This window comes from Anolis carolinensis, chromosome 2 (assembly GCF_035594765.1).
Source record: "Anolis carolinensis isolate JA03-04 chromosome 2, rAnoCar3.1.pri, whole genome shotgun sequence".
Classification (NCBI taxonomy): Eukaryota; Metazoa; Chordata; class Lepidosauria; order Squamata; family Dactyloidae; genus Anolis; species Anolis carolinensis.
The window spans coordinates 142,034,004-142,056,225 of NC_085842.1; the positions used below are offsets into that span (position 1 = coordinate 142,034,004).

General features: G+C 41.2%; 1 protein-coding gene and 1 long non-coding RNA gene across 3 annotated transcripts in view; one reads left to right on the forward strand and one right to left on the reverse strand.

The window, feature by feature from the left end:
• LOC100555255 (protoheme IX farnesyltransferase, mitochondrial) overlaps positions 1 to 22,222 on the forward strand; it is a 153,025-nt gene that overhangs the window by 120,523 nt on the left and 10,280 nt on the right. For both annotated transcript variants that reach the window (XM_008104300.3, XM_008104299.3), the window contains exon 6: positions 16,403 to 16,635. In XM_008104300.3, the coding sequence (XP_008102507.1) occupies positions 16,403 to 16,635 (233 nt within the window). The remainder of the gene's footprint in view (positions 1 to 16,402; positions 16,636 to 22,222) is intronic.
• LOC134296270 (uncharacterized) lies at positions 18,826 to 20,553 on the reverse strand. The gene is made up of 2 exons (XR_010002912.1): positions 20,143 to 20,553; positions 18,826 to 18,932 (listed from the first exon to the last, which is right to left on the reverse strand). It is a non-coding gene; the product is annotated as an uncharacterized LOC134296270 (long non-coding RNA).

The window sequence follows — 22,222 nt, forward strand, 5'->3', positions numbered from 1 at the left end:
CTGGGCGAGTGGAGAAAGAGCTCTGGCGGTCACACCTCCCATGCCGGTCTTGGACAGGGAGGACAGGGGCTGGGTACCCTGCTGCGCTGGCTCTGGGTGCGTCCTCGGCACCGGCTTCAGGGCCCTCGGTACGGGGAGAGGGTTCTCGTCATCGAGGCCGATCTTCCTCAAGGAGGAGCCGTCTGCGCCACTCCCGAAGGAGGTGCTACTGTTCCCCCTCCTCGGAGTCGTGAAGTTCTGAATCAGGGGATGACAGACATGACTCTCGGTCCCGGGGCTCTCACGGTTCCAGATCTCCCTCCCCTTATTATTTTCATGGTGACCCTATTTATACCCGGGACTATTTTTGCTTCATCTCACACTGCTACAGGCGCCAACGCAACTCCCCCAGAGACCACTCACGCATGCCATATGTTAATGGTGATCGGGCGCTGACTGCCCCTGCAGCTGCTTCGTTGCTTCCCACCACGGGTTCAACGGCACTCCCCACAAGTCAATCTGCTCCAACATCAGGGACCCCAATGGCCCTAACTACCCAACCAGCCGCAATTTAGCCAGTCCCTACTTTTCAGCCGGCACAGGGGCCAGACAATGTGGAAGATGCTATGAACTCTGATTCCAGCTCAGTGGTTGAAGCAGCTGATCCACAACCATCCATTGGAAGTTCCTGAAGTTGACTGTGATTCCCCAGAGGAAGTACAGGGGTACTCTTCTTTGATTTCTCGCCTGGCTAAGGGACTTAATCTACCCACGTGACAGCATCTGTCCATTGTTGATGACCCAGTTTTTCCCCACGAACAACAGCAAGCTCCTGTTAGAACACAATTACCCCTTCTGCCTTACCTGCTTCGCCTCTTGAAATCACCTGACCTGGCTCCGTCCTTGATACCAGCCATTTCAAAGAAAGCTGTTAATCTCTATCACATTGATCTGACCTCTGCGGAATGGTTGGAGAAACAACTTAAATCGAACTCTGTGGTAGTAGACGTCTCTCAACCACGTCCATCCCAAAGATCCCAAGCTACCCCAGCGGACAGGGAGGGGAAAAAGATAGACGCCATGGTTCGCCAGGCCTATACTTCTGCTGGCCTTTTTGCCCGAATGGCTCATTATGGGGCTTACATGGGAGCCTACCAGAACTATCTCTGGAATAAAATCGCCCCTCTTCTGGAACACCTGCCTACTGAAGAGTTGCATTTAGCTAGGGCCTTCAAGCAGGAAGCGTGCCAGCTGGCTGATCTGCAGAAAGAGCTCGCCAAACATATGGCGGATTCAGCCGGGAAACTGTTCACCAATGCTGTTGCGTTCCGACGCCACACATGGCTGCGCTCTTCCGGATTATCTTCTACCGCACGTGCAGTAGAAGACCTGCCTCTAGACGAGTCTGGACTCCAACCTTGAACGCACACATCAGATGCGCCAAACGGCACACAGATTTGGATTGCCGACTCAACCATCTACTTACCCACGACAACGATGGGCTTCATACCTACCGATCCAACATAGGTGCCCTTGTCCGGCCCCCTCGGGATTGAGGCCTCGTATCCCGACACAATCAGCCTCCTCGAGGAGGACAACCTCATCATCAAGACGTCGCCCTCAGGGTAGGGCCAGACAAGCTTACGCACCTAGACGGCGTGTTTAGCCATCACTGCTTGTGATGTCTCAGGCACCTTTGGCCCCTGATCCCGCAGCCATTGCTGATCAAACTGAAGAGAATTTGGGTTTTTCCCACCTCAGCAAGATTCAATCCCTTTCCAGATGTCTCTGTTGACATTGCCGAGCCAGAGCCAATTAGGAATGCCCTTGAAATGTTGCCAGCTCTTCCCAGATCTCTGGAGAGTTTAGAATTTGATAGAAGGGCTACTTTCCAAACAGATCACTCTCGAAGACAAAGTTTAAGGAGAAGTGTGAGATTAGCAGAGCGAGGAGATTGTGGCTAAGCCAGTTATCTTGGGAAGAATTGGGGAGGCAGGCATCTGGCGTCTCATTGTTAGCAGCTCGTTTCTCTTGGGAAGAATTGGGGAGTCACGCACCTGCTTTGGGGGAGCTCTTGGACTTCAATAAAAGTTCTGTGCAGAGAATCTCTGTTGCGGTGTCAGCTGAACTTCTTGTTGAAGAATACATCGTCTCTTGATCCTGAGCTTCCAAGCGGCCTGCTGGTGAGCTTACTCTCGAGTAGACCGGGCGTTGTGTCTTGTCCCTTGCCAAGTTTGGACTGCGTTTCAGATCCGTCACGAACAGCCTTAGCCTTGCCTTGAAACCTTGTTTTGGACTATTACTTCAAGTACTTTTCTGAGGAACTTTGCTCCTTTCCCCACTCAAACTTCCAATAAGTTTGCGTGTGTTTCGGTTATTGGATTTTGGACTTTGGACTCTAATATTGGACATAAAACTTTCATTCTTTGGACTAATTCTGATCTTTCCAAAAAGGTCAACTGCTTGACTATCTATTCTGCTTATTTTTGTTTGAAACTTTTATTGCTTTAATAAAGATATTAGATTGTTTATTGGCCTCCGTGTTGGTTCCCAGTGTTCGCGCTGCCTAAGGGTGTTACACTGCTCTGGGTTGTATTCAATTCCCCCGTTGGGAAAACCATATTCTCCCCTGTTTATAGTTGATGAAAGTTACTTGGCTCATTGTACCAAATCTTCAGTACTACCCTCAGTTCCAACCATCTGCCCGCATTCCTTTAGAGACTGTCTGGCCCCGTTCCTGAATGCCTGGTCTCAAATTACCTCAGACAGATGGGTGTTAGATATTGTTCATAGGGGTTACATGATCGAGTTCAAAGCTTTGCCACCAACAGGTCACGTTCGAACAACACCCCCTTCCCCTCTGCTACTAGAAGAAATACGATCCCTTCTAACTAAGGGTGCGATTCAACGTCTGAGGGATGGATGTCTCCACAAATGCTTCTTCTCAAAGTATTTCTTGGTTCCAAAGAGGGATGGGGGCCTCCGCCCTATCCTAGACTTACAGGGATTAAATTTCTTCATCAAACCCCGTAAATTCGGGATGGTTACGCTCCCCATCATTCTTTCATTGCTACAGAAAGGAGCATGGTTTGCTACTGTGGACCTCAAAGACTCCCATTTCCATGTTGAATTCGGCGTTCTCACCGTCGCTTCCTCAGCTTTAAGGTTGGCCATTGTTGTTACTGTTTAATGTTCTCCCATTTGGCCTCTCAACTGCACCTAGAGTTTTTACTAAGTGCGTGGCCGTTGTCGCAGCCTATCTCAGACAATAGGGTGTGATCATTTACTCTTATATTGATGACTGGCTTCTTGTTGCACAGTCTAAGGCAGCATTGCTAGACAATATTCATGTCATGTTATCTCTTCTGCAGGACCTCGGCCTGGTTATTAATTGATAAAAATCCTTTTTGCTGCCTTCCCAATCCATTCTCTTTATTGGCGCCCTTATCGATTCCTCTGCGGAAGAGCTTTTCTTCCAAATGACCGCTTTGCGGAGCTGAGGTTGGCCGTCCTAAGAGTTCTTACCCCTCACAGCGTAAGCGCTCGTCTCATTCAGACCTTATTGGGACACATGGCTTCGACAACGTCCGTAACGCCGTATGCAAGGCTTCACGTGCGCCCTCTTCAGGGCTGGTTTCTATCAGCCTTCGACCCCCTTTGTGACAGCCCGGAGTCGACCTTGTTCATCCCCAGCTCAATTCGCAACTCCCTCCATTGGTGGATATCCAGGGCCAATGTCCAGAAGGGAATGCCCTTTCGACCACTGACTCCCTCATTAACTCTGACAATGGACTCCTCCCTGCTGGGATGGGGGGCCCATCTTGGCACCCTCAAAATTCAAAGACCATGGTCCACGACCGAGAAGAGACATCACATCAACTTGCTGGAAATGTTGGCTGTTCTGAAAGCGCTTCGGGCCTTCAAGTCCTCTCTTTGGAGTTGTGTGGTCCGAGTACTCACAGACAACAACACCACACAATTTTACATCAACAAGCAGGGGGGCACTCGCTCGCGAAAACTCATCAATCTGTCCATGCGAATCTGGCACTGGGGCCTTCCCCACAACATCCATTTACTGGCCATTTATCTCCCCAGGAAGGAAAACGAACTAGCAGACACCTTGAGCAGGACCCCGAACTCCTGTCACAAGTCACAAGTGGAGAGTCAAACCCCGAGTGCTATCATCAATCTTCATTCTCTGGGGCCGTCCCAGGGTGGACTTGTTCGCCACACCCAGCAACACCCAAGGTGGCCTCTTCTGTGCCCGCCTTCCCAAGGACCTGGGAGGGGGTTGCCTGGCGGACGTCTTTCTGTACACTTGGACCCCCGGCCTCCTATATGCCTTCCCTCCGATCCCTCTGATACCCCGAACGTTGTTCAAGATACTGGACAACAAGGCGGACTGTATATTGCTGATGCCTTGGTGGCCAAGACAGCCATGGTTCAGGCTTCAGATGTCAGAGTGTGAGTTTCAGCACCTTCAATACACGCTGGACATACTCACCACACAGAATGGCCTTGTTCGTCACCCAGACACGGAATCCCTCTGCCTGACAGCCTGGAGAATTCGTCCGTTCCAACCCTTGCCTGTGAAGGCAATCATAGCTGCGGCTCACAAAGACTCCATAAAAAGATCTTCACCCACCCACCCGACCACCAGCTCCTGCATGGAGTCTAGAATTGGTGCTATCCCAACTATCTAAGGCCCCCTTTGAGCCTATGGCGTCGATTGACCTCCAACACCCTACATGGAAAACTGCATTTCTGTCACCACAGCAAGATGGGCAAGTGAACTGTGTGCTCTAAGGGTTGACAAACCATACTTATGCCTTCATAAGGATAACGTGGTCCTCCGAACTGACATTGTCTTCCCCCCCAAGATAGTGTCTACCTTTCACTTATCACAAGACGTTATCCTTCCGGCTTTTTTCCCTAACCCGACTACATCACTTGAGTTTTCCCTCCATGCCTTGGACACAAGGAGGACCCTTGCTTTTTATGTAGATAGGACATGTCTCCACCGAAAGTCGCCGCATCTCTTCTTAAAGTATAGGAAAGATGCCCTAGGCTTACCGGTGACACCTCAATGTTTATCCTCCTGGATTGTGGTGACAATTCGACTAGCTTACCAACTTGTAGGTCACAGCCCTCCAGTGATGTTGAAAGACCATTCCACCAGGGCGGTGTCAACAACTCATGCCTTCATGAGGGGCGTTCCATTGGAGGATGTATGCCGTGCAGCAACCTGGGCAACGCCCATGACCTTCGTCTCTAATTGCAAGCTGGACGTCCTGTCTAGGAGAGATGCTGCCTTCAAAAGGGCCATGCTGTCATCGTGCCTGGCATCACGCCCACCTAACCTGGTTGGTAGCTTGCTAGTCACCCATATGTGTGCATTTAACAGGGACCATGCAGAAGAAGTATGGGTTGCTTACCTGTAACCATGTTTCTTCAAGTGGTCACCTGTCAAATCCACACATCCCCACCCGTCCTCCCCGCAGCATGTCATGCCTCAGTTTCGAGCTGCCTCTCCTGGCCAGGAACTGGGGCGCCAGCCCCTCCTGCTAGCCATATATACTACACTAGCTGTGCCCGGCCACGCGTTGCTGTGGCAAAGTATGGTGGTATGGGAAATAAAGTATTGAGGAATTGGTGATAGTTATGGTAAAGGGTAAAGGTTTTCCCTTGGCATTAAGTCCAGTCGTGTCTGACTCTGGGGATTGGTGCTCATCTTGAGTCTACACTGCCATATAATCCAGTTGAAATCAGATAATCTGTATTTTATACCGTGTTTCCCCGAAAATAAGACAGTGTCTTATATTAATTTTTGCTCCCAAAGATGCGCTAGGTCTTATTTTCAAAGGATGTCTTATTTTTCCATGAAGAAGAATTCACATTTATTGTTGAACAAAAAAAGCCCCCATTTATTATATACTGTACAGTAGTTGTCATCACAACCAGACAAACTGTGAGTCCTATCAAGAATTTCTTGTTACTACCACTATTTCTATGTACAACACTCTATGGTACTTACATTTACCGATCCTGCATGTTCTGGTGTTCTGTTCGTTGGGCATGCTTCCAAACAAAAACCTTGCTAGGTCTTAACTTTTGGGGGAGGCCTTATATTTAGTAATTCAGAAAAACCTCTACTAGGCCTTATTTTCTGGGGATGTCTTATTTTAGGGGAAACAGGGTAGGCAGTGTGGCCCTGGGCTGAGTGGGTTGCTAGGAGACCAAGTGGGTAGAGCTTAGCCTTCTAACTGGCAGCAATTGGATAAAAACAATTATTCCTCTCCCTCTAATTAGGACTTTATATTTCTTTTCTTTTTGTTGTATGAACGTAGAGGCATGGATGAGGGGTTGTGCTGGCAAGTTTAGTGTTTCTGGGATGTGTAGTTTTGTTGTTTTGTCCTAGGCCGAAATTTCATTACCCTTTTATATATATAGATGGGGAGAATGGGCGGGGCCTCCACCAAAATTATATCTCTGAAAGCTTCTAGAGAATTCTGAACTGGTCTGTGCAGGTGCAGGAAAACCTATATGTGTGGATTTGACAGGTGACCACTCGAAGAAACATGGTTACAGGTAAGCAACCCATACTTCAGCTAAGGTTACTGTATCTCCTCTGAATAAATGCCTGGAGGAGGTAATCAAGACAAAACAGAGGTGCTTGCCATCAAGGGTCCTTATCTGGGGATAAAAGTGTCAGCCAGTTCTGGGTGGAGTTACACTCCCCCTGAAAGACTGTGTTTGCAGCTTAGGAGTGCTCCTGGATCCATCTCTCCAAATCTCAGTCCAGATATATGCAATGGTAGTGCATGCACTAGTAACCTCAAGGTTGGACTTCTGTAATGCGCTTTACATTGAACTATCTTTGGACCAAGTTCAGAAACTCGTTGGTTCAAAATATGGTAGCAGGATTTGGTTACAGGAACATCCAAGAGTGAAATACACCCACTGGGTGCTAATTAGTTTCCAGGCAAAGTACAATGTGTTGGTTTTGACGTTTAAAGCCCTACATAATTTTAAGTGCAGGTTACCTAAAGGACTCCTGTACAATCCGTCCCAAACACTTAGGTTCTCTGAGGGGTGTCTACTCCAAATAGCCGGAGTAGACACTGTTACCCAGGTGACCTTTTCATCAGCCGCCCCAAGATTGTGGGATGACTTGCTAGAAGAGCTCTGAAAGCTAGATCAGCTATCGGAATTTGAAACATATCTGAAGACTTACCTCTTCCAGCAGAATTACCCGTTCTAATCACAAATTTTAAACTGGTATCTTGTATTTAATCTTTGTTCTGTGTATTTTAATATGTATTTTGTAGAAATCTGTATTGATATGTGTATTTTACATAATGTTTTTAGATGATTGTGTGTTTTAGCAATGTTGTAACCCACCTTGAGCCATGAGGAGAGGCAGCTAATTGAAAAAAATAGGTTAATACTTTGTTCGAATGGACCTACAAGCTGCAAATCTTTCCAGTGGCATTAGGGGCTCTATATTTCGTTTGTGTATCTTTGTAATGGCTTTCTTAGAGGTTTTGCCATTTCTAATCAATGTAGTGTTGATACGTTTTTAAAAACCTGCGATGGCTCTTTTTGTTACAATAAGCTGTTTTAACAGTGTTGAATGTAGATGAAATTCCTGACTCAAGGAGCAATGTTAAGATTAATCTAAGACATCAATCTCACCTGTACTGCCTTAGTATCATCTGCCTGTCACCACAGTACATTATAAAGATAATAATTTTACAATGTTCTCATAAGCAGCAGCAAAGAAATTTTGGCTTTGGGGAAAATAATAAGTGTAGAATTACTAATATACATGAAACAAAGGGGGAAAGACCCAACAAACCAGTTATTTTGGAGCGCTTGCCTGTCATTCCCAGATGTTAACCCCAAAATTTGAAATGTAGTCCATGTCGTTATTTCATTTCATGATTATAAATTATTCATGTCATTGTTGGTGTGGGCCTTGAATTCTTTTCCAGTTTATAGCAGTCCTTTGGCAAACCTATCATGATACTTTGGTGGGAAATTTATTGAGGGGGGGGTGCTTTCTGATAAGAATGTGGCTTACTATGATCACCCAGTGGGTTTCTGTGGCTGAAAAGGGATTCAAAACCTTGATCTCCAGGGTTATAGCCAGGCAATTTTTTGTCTCATTGTTTCTATAGAGTTACAGTGATAAAAGGACAAACAGAAGATCTGTATCTTAAGTTGAAATAGCTATACTAAAGTGGAAACGTGAAAAAATGTGAAATGGCAAAGCTTAGTGGTAACACATTTTGTGATATACCTTGCCTTTCCAGATATTTATTAATCGATATGAAATGAAATTAAGTGACATTAATACGTTTTCCAAGTATCCTCTCCTCAACATCAGCTTTTTAAAGTGTGAATGGGACTTTGTGGAGCCCCTGCAGTTGGAAATGGTCCATATTATGGTACTTCTTTGCTTCAACTGCACTAGCAGAAACAGTTCTCTCTAAAGGCAACCACTTAAGACTGCAGAGCAAGGTTCAGCTGTTCATCTTTGCTTTGCTTTTAAAAATGAGGCGAACATAGCTTGGCATATGCTATGTTTTGACCAGCCATTAGCTTAGTGAAGAGCTCAAGCACAGACATTATGGGAAAACACATTTAAATAGCCTGTTCTTTTAAATACTGGTAATACTATTTTCTGTTTTCACCAGGAAGGCAATATGTGGCCTTGGGCACTCTGGGGGCAAATGGAGGTAGCTCAGAGGAGTACCAGATACAAGCAGCTTTGCATGTTTGCTTCGTTTGTGTCTATAAGTTGACTTTGATTCCCTTTTGTCTTAAAGCCACAGTTCTTAGTGTATACGGAATATATCCTATCCGTGCCTCATCGGAGTGCTCCCATAGCTTCTAATTACACCTTTGTTGTAACGGGTGATTTTAGCAGCAGACAGAATACACCAGCTGGATCATCAGGTCTGGGGCTATGTCTGCAGACAGAAAGATCTGCTTGCACCTTGTCAACAGTGCAGATGTTATGCTGAGAGAAATGGAACATATTGTACCCTGTGGAGTTTGTCACTGTCACACAAGTAGTTTACAATGTGATGGTGTTGAATTTCTAAGATGAAACTCACTTCTTCTTTTTCTGTCCTATAGACATTGAATACGTTCGGTGATACCAAGAATTAGTAAATATGAGCCAGGACTCTTACAGCCAACTAGTTGTGTTTGCTTCAGAATAATCTTATATTACCATAACCCGAAAATACGGGTTTTCCTATGACATACAGTTAGTTCTTCATTGAAGTGACATTTTGAAGTGTGAAAAGGCAATTAATTTCATTCCTTCATTCATTAGGCGATCCTTCGTCTGAGTATGATGGCCTTCCAAGTGTAGTGTCTTGGCAATGGATACGTAGGTGACTGTAGAGCCTTATTCTTGGCCCACATGTTCTTCCACAGTGAGGGCATCAATTTCCTGGTGGAAGGCGATCCCAGTCAAGATTGGCTTGATGCACCTTATGTTTCTCCCTTTCGCCCTCCATTCTTGCCTCTTCAAATTCCGCAACATTGCTGTCACAGCTGACCTCCAACTAGAGCACTCAAGGGCCTAAAAGGGCTGATGAGTCATGAATACAGCTGCCTCAGACCTTGAGGTAGAATGACTGAATCCATATCCACCACCCATGTGCCAGTCTGTGACTAGGGGCTTCCAGATTTCACAGTCCTGCCCCCATCCTGCACTCGCTGATCTCTGAGGGACTTTTTGGTTTGGTTTGGTTTTTCTTGGAAGACACCTGTGCCTGAGTTTTTTTTTAATGTGTGGAGGTTGGTGTACAGCCAGTCAACACACAGTCTTCACAGAGTGAGGTACACATCCAGTGGCATGGTTAACGTGATGACGGTGGCTTCTCGATCTGTTTCAGCCTTCTGCCTTCACAGCCGTTTTTAAAAAACATTTTTAAATTGTAAATAGTGCTACGTGAAATTATACAAACGTTCAGAACAATTTCCATTAGTAACACTTGTTTACATTCTTTCTCCTTTTTCTCCCTCCCTCTCTCCCCTCCCCTCCTCTCCCCTCCCCAGGAACAGTTTACAAATTTTCTATATTTATTACAATTGTTCAATCATGAGAATAATCTTGTTTAATTCCTTATATTTGTCTTTCCCCTTTATTCTGTAAATTAAGTCTTTCCACTTTGCCTCCCATGTCTTTCTGATTTGGCCTTTTTTATAGTAACTTTTCCTTTCGTTAATGTAGTCTTGGAGGAAATAGTCTGCTAAATATTTATACCATGTTTTAATGTCCCATTTCTTTTGGTCCTTCCAGCCTAAGGCGACTGAGGCTTTAATTGCATCTAACATATAATTTATTAATTGTTCCCATTTTTTCGTCCCCCCTTCACCTTCAATTTTCTGGAGGAAAAATTGTCTCTTGTTCCAATCTATTTTTATTTCTAATAGCTCCTCCATTTCTTTCTTTATTATTTTGTGGAACTTTTGTATTTTTTCACAATCCCACCACATGTGGGTGTATGTTCCAGTTTTCCTGCAGTTGTGCCAACATTGTTTTGGAGAGGTTCTGGTTATATGGGCTAGTTGCACAGGCGTTCTTTATCCATTTTGTCTGGATTTTGCGTTGCATTTCCTTTATCTTTAAATGTTTTATTTTATTAATTGAATTTATCCAATTTTCTATTTCTCTCTCATTACAACTTAGTTCCTCCTTCCAGATTTCTGTCAAGGTATTTTTTATATATTGTATAGTTTTCCTGTGATTATTTTGTAAATGTATCCCATGGTTCCTTTATCTTTATCTACTTTCCAATTTATTATTTTATCAAGATCTGTCTCTGGGATTTCCTTGCTCTTCCATTCTGTTAACTTTTTAGATAACCCTCTCCATAATAACCAATTTCCGTGACCGCACTTATCTTTTAGCTCCTCCCATTGCATTATTGTTCCGTCGGGTTTTAGTATGTCCTGGATCTTTGTTATGCCGTGTTGTTCCAATTTCTTTAACATGTTCTGGTATAACTGGGGGTTTCTATTCTCTATGGAACCTATTGGGAGTTTGTCTATTTTATTTATTGGAAGTTTGTTTTGCCACTTTCCCCAACATTCCATTGTTGAGGTCAGTGGGCCCCTTTTATATTTTTTAGGTCTTTTTCCCCAATTTTCCCTATCAAACATGATCCGTGCTCCCATCCATTTATTAGTTTCTCTAATCTGACCCATCTTTTGGGCTCACCAATATCCAATTCAAGTAACCTGGCCAATTGTCAGGCTTCAAAATAGTTTTGTAGGCAAGGAGCTCCCCAGCCTCCATTTTCTTGTCGAGTAAAATATACTGTGTTAGCAATTCTATTCTTACTGGCACCTACTATCCATTTTTTAATTGAATTGTACCATTTTTTAATTATTTTAGGTGGAATGCTAAATGGGAGAGTCTGAAATAAGTATAAAAATTTGGGTAATATCATCATTTTATATGCTTTCAACCTTGTTGTAATGTCCCAATTCCATTTTTTCCAATAATTAATTTGTTTACTTACTTTTTCCATAATGGATTATAATTTATCTGAATTATATTGTTTAAATTTTTAGGTATGTAAATGCCAAGGTATTTTTACTTCTTTCCCCCCAGTTTCACCCCTAGAATAGATTGGACTTCTTTTAACTCCTTCCAGTTCAGGTTTTTATGTAAAATTTCTGATTTTTCAATATTAATAGTTAGGCCTGAGATCTTTTCAATTTTTTTATTACTTTTGTTACTGCCTTTATGGAGTCTTCCATAGTGCCTATTAGGACTATGGCGTCGTCTGCGTATAAATTAATTTTTATTTCTTCTCTATTTATCTTATACCCTTTTATACTTTTATCTGATCTAATTAGGTTGGCTAGAGGTTCTATTGCTAGGGCGAATAGTAGTGGGGAGAGAGGGCAACCTTGTTTGGTTCCACTTTTCATTTCAATAATTCTTGAGTTTGTTCCATTTACTATTACTTCAGCTTGATTTTCTTTGTATAATTCTCTAATTACTCCACATATCTTTTTTCCTAAATTGCACTCCTCACATAATTTGGCCAAGTAATTGTGATTTATTGTATCAAATGCTTTGTAGATGTCTAGTTTTATTAAAAGTAATTTTGTTTTCTCTCTTGTTGCATGGTCAATTACATTTACAATGTTTCTGATTGGGTCGGCAATCATTCTTTTTTTGATAAACCCGTACTGATCTTCCCCAATTAAAGTGGGCATTATCTCTTTCAAACTATTTGCTATAATTTTTGTGAATATTTTATAGTCCACATTACTTAACGTGATAGGCCTATATGAATTGGGGTCAGTTTCCTCCTTATTTGGTTTCAAAATTGTTTTAATTTCTGATTTTTCCATGTCTCTGGAATTATTTTATTTTCCATAATTTTATTATATAAGATTTGTAAATTAGGAATAACTTCCTTTTGAAAAATGTTATAGAAATTTGTAGTGAGCCCGTCGGGTCCTGGTGATGAGTTAATTTTTAGGTTTTTAATTACCTCCTCTATTTCGTTACTAGTTATATTTGAATCCAATGCTGCTTGCGAAAGACGTCGTTGTAACCTGTATCATGCTATATTCTGCCTGATCCGCCATTGAGGTCTTTGGGTCTTCGGGTCTTTGGATTGTTCTTGTTCTGAATCTTAATAATAATAATAATAATAATAATAATAATAATAATAATAATAATAATAATAATTTTATTTGTATCCCGCCTCCATCTCCCCCGGAGGGGATTCGGGGTGGCTCAGATCTTCCCCTGCTGCCCCTCCTGGGAGTGCATGACTCCAGTGATTACACCCGCAGTTTCATTGGAACAGGCAAGCCCCCTCACCATGACAAGGTGACAATCCATCAAGGGGGGGGCAATTAATTAATTTTATGCAATGGTGAAGGAGAGCTGGAGAATCATTTTGAAGTCATATTGCTGCATCAAAAAGTACAATAAACAATGCCTGAGCTGAGAAACAGTGGTTTCCTAATGCATTGTTTCACCATAACAGAACATGCTACATGTATGTCTTGTTAGTTGTATACAGTGTAGACTTTTTTGTCATCATTTAGGTCAGAAAAACCGTTATTCAAGTTTGTGTTTTGATGTTTTTTGCGTATAACATTATGTCGTACCACAAGCTTCTGGAAGAAAGCTGCTTTGTCTTTGCTATACTGTTTGTGTTTCTATAAAATACATTAAGCAAGCAAGAAAGCTCCTAGAGCCTCATTAAGTTTCCAGCTGGGTGGGTGTCCAGTCTAATTGTCATGGTTCATTACCTAATGTTACTAAGCTCTAAAGATAATCTCTGAGAGCAGTATGCTACTGAATCCTAACTCACATTTTGATGTTTACCTTTAGCAAAGCATGTTAGAATTCATATTTTGCAAGTGCAGTAAAAATGGGAGCTTCATGGTAGCTTTGCAAAAAGAGATATCTCCCTTTATAGGCAGCATTAGTGTCAGTTGACAACAATATGTTCATTTTAATTCCATCTCTTGTGGACAATTTGCTTTATCATTTGTAGGTCCCAAGTTTCCACCTAAGATTTAAAAAATCACAGAAACTAGAGTGATCTTGAGTCTGGGAGTACCAGTTGTAGCTTACTTTCATGTTCTATCATGCCTCCCAAGTTCGCAAGGCAGTATGTATGGAATTATCCAATATTGTCCTCTTAGTATCTTTACTGTGAGTAACTTAGGTTAGAATTTTCCTAGGACTATCCAATATGCAGCAATTTGAACCCTAAATCTCTGATCCAAGTCCTACTTACTTACTATACCATGCTGCGTTTAGCACATTGTTGAATGCTACAAATATTTCCCATAACTTTATAACTTAGCATCCCAGCAGTCTTTCGCTGTTGACAATACTAACATACTCTTTGAAATGGCACCAGCTTTGTGGTGGACCAAAGTCATTCTCTCGCCCATAAGCATCCAGAACTATGAACTGCCAATATATTCCCTCCTCAGGCTCTTACAACTTTTCTGGAATGTGAACATATCTGAGACACATGTGTGGATGAGGCCAGACATTTCCAGTGAGCCATCGGAAAGCAAATGCAGCAAACTTGTTAGTATTACTTATGTAGTAAGCAGCAGCAAAGAGTGGCTAGCTTCTTACAGATGATTTGGCGTCTGTTATGCTAGGCATTAGGGACACTTGAAATTATTGATACTCAGCGGCTTTCCAAAAGCCCCAGTGCAATGCAAGATAGTGTCTTCCCACAACACTTCTGTCTTTGCCAGACAAATTAAGAGAAGACTCAAGTAGTTTTTCCCCCATTTGACTTGGTGTGAAAAAGCCTGGAGCCAATAAAAACATTTCTAGTCACTGATGATAGCATCACTTGTGCTTCTTTATTTTTTCATATTTAAGCTATTCATCTTTTTAAAAAAGAGTAATGATATTTTGGGTGTATTTGTCTTATGCTTGATGGCTTCCAGGAATATTAAAGCAGGGGTAGACAAATTGTGGCCGTGAGGCTTCCAGGGATGTTTTTGGCACTCAGTACCTTCAGAATGACTTTTTTCTTACCAAAAAAGAGGGCGAATGATCATACCTGGAACCTTCCAGGTGCAACAGTAGTTCTTGTGAATATGTTGCAAGGCCTTCTTGACATTAAGTACACATTTTTGAAAAGCAGTCATGAACTTCTGATCATTTTGGTTTCTATGTTTTATTTTTGGTAGTCCATGCTGTCCTTGTGATGTTCTTAAGGTATCAATAGGAACCCTAGACCTGCCACAGTTGCTCAAGTTAAGATTTATAGTTCAAAACTTTGGGTATGGCCGTAGATAACTTTTTCTATCCTGTATGTATCCTCTGGACCTAAACAAACAGTGGTCCTGATCTGTGACACTACTATACTAGCACACAGGCCAAGACTTTGCTTGATACTATGAAACTCTTCGGAATTGGGATAATGGTGTTTTTTCTTAATAATCCAATGGTTTCAGATCATCATCAGTTGTCTTTGTAATATGTGACCTTTTGAGCCATTTTACCACATGAATATTGAAAGGAGGAGAAAAAATCACCATATAGTTGACCCACATCATAAATAACAATACACTCGTATTATTATTAATAATACATAAATAATAATATACTGGTAGGGCAATTGAGAGAAGGGCTTTAAAAACTTGTGTTGGTGTTTTCTTTTGCAGTTCTGTTTATTTAATCAGTGTTATAACAACTACTATTTAATGCTTATGCAACAGAAAATTGGTAAAACCACCTTGAAGCAGTATCCCAACTGTCCAGCTCTCTCTTCTTCCCTAGCTAAATTCCTTAGTCCATTCAGTGGAGGGAAAGAGACCCTACCTTTACTATTCGTATAGATCTTGGAGGCAACCCAACTCCCAACTGAGAGAAAAGGTACTGGGTGACCTTCATTTGGAAATGCTTGTTGTTGTGATAAAGTTGTACCACATAATAAAACTCTTATCACTTGGTAGTTAACATTGTTATGTGAATTTATGGCCAGATATTGTATGTTCACTATTTGGATGAGCTCTTTGCAAGCTGCATATAGTCATACAAACAACTTTCTTAGCTCAGAGGCTTGTAAGAAAAAATATGATTAACATTTCATTCTACCAAATTAATTCAGCAAAATCTACAATTGGGTTTGTAAAGCTGGTAAAATCATGTTCCAGCTTATCAAATTGTTGGCTTGGTCCATTTAATTAAAATTTAAATTGAAGGCAGACATTTATTCCTTCTCAGCACTCTAACAAGATCTGTGAACATCCAAGCTTAGGCTTATTTTGCAATTCTATATAAAGCATTATAAGGTGATTGGTCTGTGGAGCTATAAAAACCCACACCAAACATTTAGATGTTTTATTAAAAAATAGTTTCTTCCCTACTGTCAAGAATTGATACAGCCAAAACTGGAACATTAGAGAAATCCATAGTTTAAGCTTATAGGATTTAGATACATTAATTCTGTTTCATCACAGCAGTTCATTCTGAATACAGATGTCTGTGCAATGCATCACATACTATAATTAAAATTGGGATGATGTATGGGTAGATTTCCTTCACCAATAAAAACTATGTTGTAAACAAGGCTATGTCTTAGAATGCGTGCGTTTCTGAATGAACAGTTAACTTTGATACATTTAATGTGTATTGTACATGTTACCACCTTCCATCCCTACAGTTTCTCAACCACCCTCTTTCCCCACAGCAGCAGAAGCTAAAAGTCAGAAGATAAATGAGATGAGTCCAGTGTGGACTTTACAGTACTTTTCCCCCTTCTAATAATTAGTTACTGCCTGAATACAGGAACCCAAAAGCCTTAGGCATTTATGCTATATGGCAAAATATAACAGTCGAACCCTAATGACATCTTCACTCTCTCTTTTTTTTTTTTTTTCTTAATAGTCCTCTACTTGCTGTCTCCTTTGCCATCTCCTGTGCAGTACCAGGAATAGCCTTGCTGACTCTTGGTGTAAATCCTCTTACTGGAGCTCTGGGAGCCCTCAACATTGCCCTGTACACATGCTGTTACACACCACTGAAGAGAATTAGCATTGTCAACACATGGATCGGAGCTGTGGTTGGTGCCATACCCCCAATCATGGGATGGACAGCAGCCACCGGCAGTCTGGATGCAGGTGAGCGTAACATCCAAGTCCATTTGGTCAGGAAGATCATTGATCCTTGAACTTATATTAATGCATTTATTGTAAAGGTGTTTGTGGCAGGTATAATTTTATTTATTTAAAGAATTATACATTTTTCAAGCATTTACTCATGTAAATAAATATGCATAGTAATTTGTTTTACCATTCTTGGGAGATAGGCTGCAATCATTTCTTACTGTCAATACTTCTGAGAAATAGTATCTCTTTTAACATTCTTTCGGGATTTGTTTTCTCTTGTGATTTTTTCTTTCTATGGTTCTGGAAGCAAGAGTGAGACATAGCTTACTCTGAAATTGTGATTTTTTTTTCCGTGATAGATAGAAGAGAAGGATCTGAATCGATGGATGACGTAGTTATGTTTAGAAGATAGGTTTAGATTTATTAGGCATGGGGCAACATTTGGGATCAGCCAAACTTGTACAAAAGGGATGATCTACACTTGAACTAAAGTGGATCATGCTGTTTGTGTTACAGATTTGATTACATGCAATGCACATATTTTTCTATCTGCCTCTTACTCACTCAATCATTAGTATACATGCATTCATTAAAGCTGTTGAAGCATCTTTCAGAATATGTTAGTAATTTTTATCTGATAGAGATAATATACACAATTATTAAAAACTGTTGTTTGCTATCAAATTGACTTCAGCCCATGGTAACTTTTAAGAGACCTAGTCATCAATAGCCCTGTTCATATCTTATAGTCTTGGAACCATAGCTTTCTTGACACAATCCATCTGTAATGTGGCATTCTTGATTTATTTGTATATAATTTCATTTACTTAATTTGTAATGATGGGTTATTTTTAAAACAGCTTTTCAGCCCATTGTATTCTTTTGAAGAAGCAGCAGGAATTTCCTAATTTTTTCACATAAAAGTCTCATCCATATTCCTATTTGGCAAGGTGTTAGAGGACAAGAAACATTTGCTAAACATCTTGTCTCCATTTGATTGATCAATTAATTGAAGTCTTCCTTAACACTTTCTGTAGGGATACGGATAGTTTTTCCTCTGCACTTGAACAGTCTTCCATGTCCTCTAAGCTATGTATTGGGAATCCTGTAATATTTCATAATTAATTGAGTAACCTGGCTTCAGGTGACAGAAGAAAAAGAAAGAATTTGCACTATTACTCGAACAAGTAGCAGATAACTGGGAAGAACATCTTAAGGAGGTTACTGAAAAGTAAGCTTTTTCTTATAAGGAAGGAACCTATAAATATCACAGACACACACACAGCATGATGATGAAGCTGTTCAATTTGGGCAAATCACCATTTCTTTTGGGCAATGTTTTACTCTCAACACTCCCTCCTACTTCCACAAGCTGGAACGGGATGGGTGGGGAACAGTCGGCCAGAGTCACCAGTGTGGTTGGAGCATGTTTATTTGATCAGCTCCTGCCTTGAGTGTTCACCACAACTTGAAAACTGTCTCATAGACAGAAAATCCTGAAAAGATTCTGAGTCGTGAAACAAAATATGAATCTCTTCCGTTCATGGTGGGTGGATTCAACTGGTCATGTTTCAGTTGATGGTGTGCGGAGTCGTTTTTTTCATGAATGGTTATAATAGAAATCACAGCAGCATTCTGAAGCTAATATTAGTCACCTGTAAGTTTCTGTTTTAAAAACTAATTCTGTCAGCAGTTTCCATGACTGAGACATGCAGGACTAAGTGAAGGTAAGGAGAAATATTCTTATGAAAAGTTAGTTTGTGTGTATAATCCTCGCTAGTCATGCAGTTCAGTTTCCCGTCAGCTTATGTCTACTAGTGTTTCACGGATGTATTCTTTCTGTTCTAAATTGGATTTGTTTCTCTTGTCAAAAGGGTAGGACATCCTGGAAATGCATTTTTAAAATGGAAGCTATTTTAATTTGTACAGAGATTTGGAAGCTGTCATAAATCACAAGGTATAGAGGAAGACAGTTAAAAAACACAAGAAGCAAATACTATCCAGTTATAATAATTCATAATTTTCTCTTACATAGGCAACCTATGCATAGGTTATAGTACATGTCATCTTAAATGAATTCAGAACAATCAAGTACAGTTTTGAAATCTCCAGACACTTTGATCTCACCCGCAATTATTTTATTTTTGCTTTTCAAAAAGAAAATATTTAACATGAGAGGAAATAAAGAATTTATGAGAAATGCCTAAAGAAAAATGCATTTTATCATTGTTACAGAGAGCGAGGTTAAACATCTCATTTGCTTCCAACAGCTTCTGGTATTCTGACAGCATACAGTTGTATAGATGTCTCTAAGCAAAGAGAGAGATAATGACAATAAGAACTGATTTAGAAACATAACTAGGTTTGTCTGGAATATTAGTATGCAAAAGGTTGAGCCTTAGAGAGTAATTGAGATAATGAAGTTAGTTGCATTAGTTTTTGTAGACTAAGTGTACTTCCTCTGATGTAATGCATTTGAGAAATTAGTCTGCAAAAGCTTATGCTACCAACTTGGCTCTCTGAGTTAGTCTCTAAAGTGCTACACGATCTCTTTGCAGTAATATTTACTGCAGCCTTGGTCGCCTTAGTGGATGTTCTGCATAGGGAACTTGACAAGGGGAGTGTGTCCCTGTTGGTTCTCCTGGACCTCTCAGCGGTCTTCGATACCATTGACCATGGTATCCTTCTGGGATGCCTTGAGGGAATGTGCTTGGAGGTACTGTTCTGCAGCGGCTCTGTCCTTCCTGGAGGATTGTTCCCATAAGGTGTTGTTGAGGGACACCTGCTTGTCCCCGCAGACTTTGTCCTGTGGGGTCTCACAGGATTCAGTATTGTCCCCCATGTTGTTTAACATCTACATGAAACCGCTGGGAGAGATCATCGGGAGTTTTGGAGTTTGATATCATCTGTACATAGATGATGTTCAACTCTACTACTCCTTTCCACCTACTGCTAAGTAGGCTATTCAGGACCTGAACCAGTGCTTGGCAGCTGTTAACGATCTGGGTGAGGGCGAACAAATTAAAATTGAATCCAGACAAAACAGAGGTACTTCTGGACAGTCGTAAGGCCGAATAGGGGGTAGGGTTACAGCCTGTGCTGGGTGGGGTTACACTCCCCCTGAAGACACAGGTTCACAACTTGGGTGTTCTCCTGGACTCATTGCTGAGCCTGGAACCCCAGGTTTTGGCAGTAGCTAGAGGGGCTTTTGCACAATTAAAGCTTGTGCACCAGTTGCGTCCGTACCTTGGGAAGTCAAACTTGGCCACGGTAGTCCACACTCTGGTTACATCCTGAATAGACTACTGCAATGCGCTCTACGCTGGGTTGCCTTTGAAGACTGTTCAGAAGCTCCAAGTGGTCCAACGGGGGGCAGCCAGATTACTCACCAGAGTGAGGTACAGGAAGCATACAACCCCTCTGTTACGCCAGCTCCACTGACTGCCAGTCTGCTACTGAGCACAATTCAAAGTGCTGGCTTTAGCCTATAAAGCCCTAAACAGTTCCAGCCCAGCTTACCTGTCCAAACAGATCCCCCTCGATGAACCATCTCAGAGGTTAAGATCATCCGGGGAGGCCCTGTTCTCGGTAGCTCCTCCTTCACAGGCATGACTGGTGGGGACGAGAGGCAGGGCTTTGTCAGTGGTTGCCCCTCATCTATGGAACTCCCTCCCCAACAAAATCAAACCAGCCCCCTCTCTCCTGACCTTTAGGAAAAAACTTAAGATGTGGCTTTGGGACCAAGCTTTTGACAAGTAATTGGAGCAGTGAAATATCTATGAGTCAAAGTGATTGACAAATGGAACGGCCCAAGATTATGATTTGGATGGCATGATTTTAATTGTTGTTTTAATCATTTATTTTAATTGTTTGGTTTGTAATGGTAACTGTTACTTTAATATATATATGTGTATGGCATCAAATTGCTGCCTATTGTAAGGCTGTCTTGAGTCCCCTCTGGGATGAGAAAGGTGGGGTATAAATATGGTAAATAAATAAATATAGGAAATGTTTTAGGAGAGAGAGAGAAAGACTGTGAAGATCATGCTTGCTGATAAGCATCCTGAAAATGCATTATTGAAACAAAATTTGAATTTAGAACACTTTCTGGCTAATTTACTCACATTTAAGTTGCTTTACTCACATTTAAGGGAAACTGGTCAGAGAAAGTAAGAGAAGTTGATCAGAAATCAAGTGATCGGGTCACAATTAGGTAATAGATGGAGATGCCACCAGAAAAACAATGTGCGTTTCTGTCAGCTAGAGTAAAGAAGCTACAACATACAAGTGTGATGGAATGATGTACATATATTCCATCATATTATTATATGACTGTATTTAAAATGTTAATTTTCAAAATCATATACTCTTATTACAGTTGTTATCAACAAAAGGAAACAAAATTAACCTATTTTTTTTCGTATCAGGAGCAACCTGAGTTGCTTCTGGTGTGAGAGAATTGGCCGTCTGCAAGGATTTGCCCAGGGGACGCCCGGATGTTTTTGATGTTTTTACCATCCTTGTGGAAGGCTTTTCCCATGTCCCCACATGGAGCTGGAGCTGATAGAGGGAGCTCATCCGTGCTCTCCCCGGGTGGGATTCGAATTTGGCAGCCTTCAGGTCAGCAACCCAACCTTCAAGTCACAAGGCATTAATCCACTAGGCCACGGGGGCTCCTGCATGAACCCATATGGAATAATGTCATAACTTTATTATGGAGAAGCTGACTCAGCCTCTTGCAATTTGTGATTCAAACTAGAATCTGTTTTAATAGACCTGAAGAAGTGAGTAAATTGTTACTGGTCAACCATTATTCCTTCTAGCCAGATGTACAGTACAACACTAACCCAGTACTGCTATAGGCTTGAGAAAGGAATAAGATTAGTTTAAAAATATATAAAGAACTATATTAATAAAAATACAGATTACACAAAAGGAAAGCTATTTTGTAAAGAGAGTTTTTTTGCTTTGTTTTGTAGACTCATTTTCTATATAGTTTAGCCTAGAAAGCTGCTTCTACAGAAGGAGATTGCTGTTTTTTTATCCTGGAACAAACATTAGGGGAAAAAACATTTAAAAAATAAACAAAAGTAAACAGCAGAAAAAGTCTATCCATAAAATGTTTGAAACAGTAGTAATTCCCAGTTAATTCGGTATCCTGTATCAGCATGTTTCTTATGGGCTGCTTGAGGGTCTTTGCCAGTAGATATCTATAGATATTTTTCCCTCTGTTGTATAATGGACTTAGATTTTGAAGTATCAGCAGCCTAAATTTCTACTTTAACAGCTAGTGCAAACTCAACAATAAACTCTGTGATTTTGAAAGTGCTCCTGAGTGAAAACAGTGGACAAAAATAGAACTATTGGAACTGTTTGGGATCCAAAAAAAGGAAATTCAGAGTGGCTTAGTCTGAGCACCCAGTGATAAGATACTCACACAATTGCATGTAATCTGCAAATCATCCACTTACCTCATATATGAAGCTGTATACCATAAAATACCAAAAGATTTCATACAAGGTAATACATAGCTCTGTATGTTGTGTCCCTACTTGTCATGGAGGTTTTGCCTCCTACTGCCAGCAGAGCTAGGTTCATT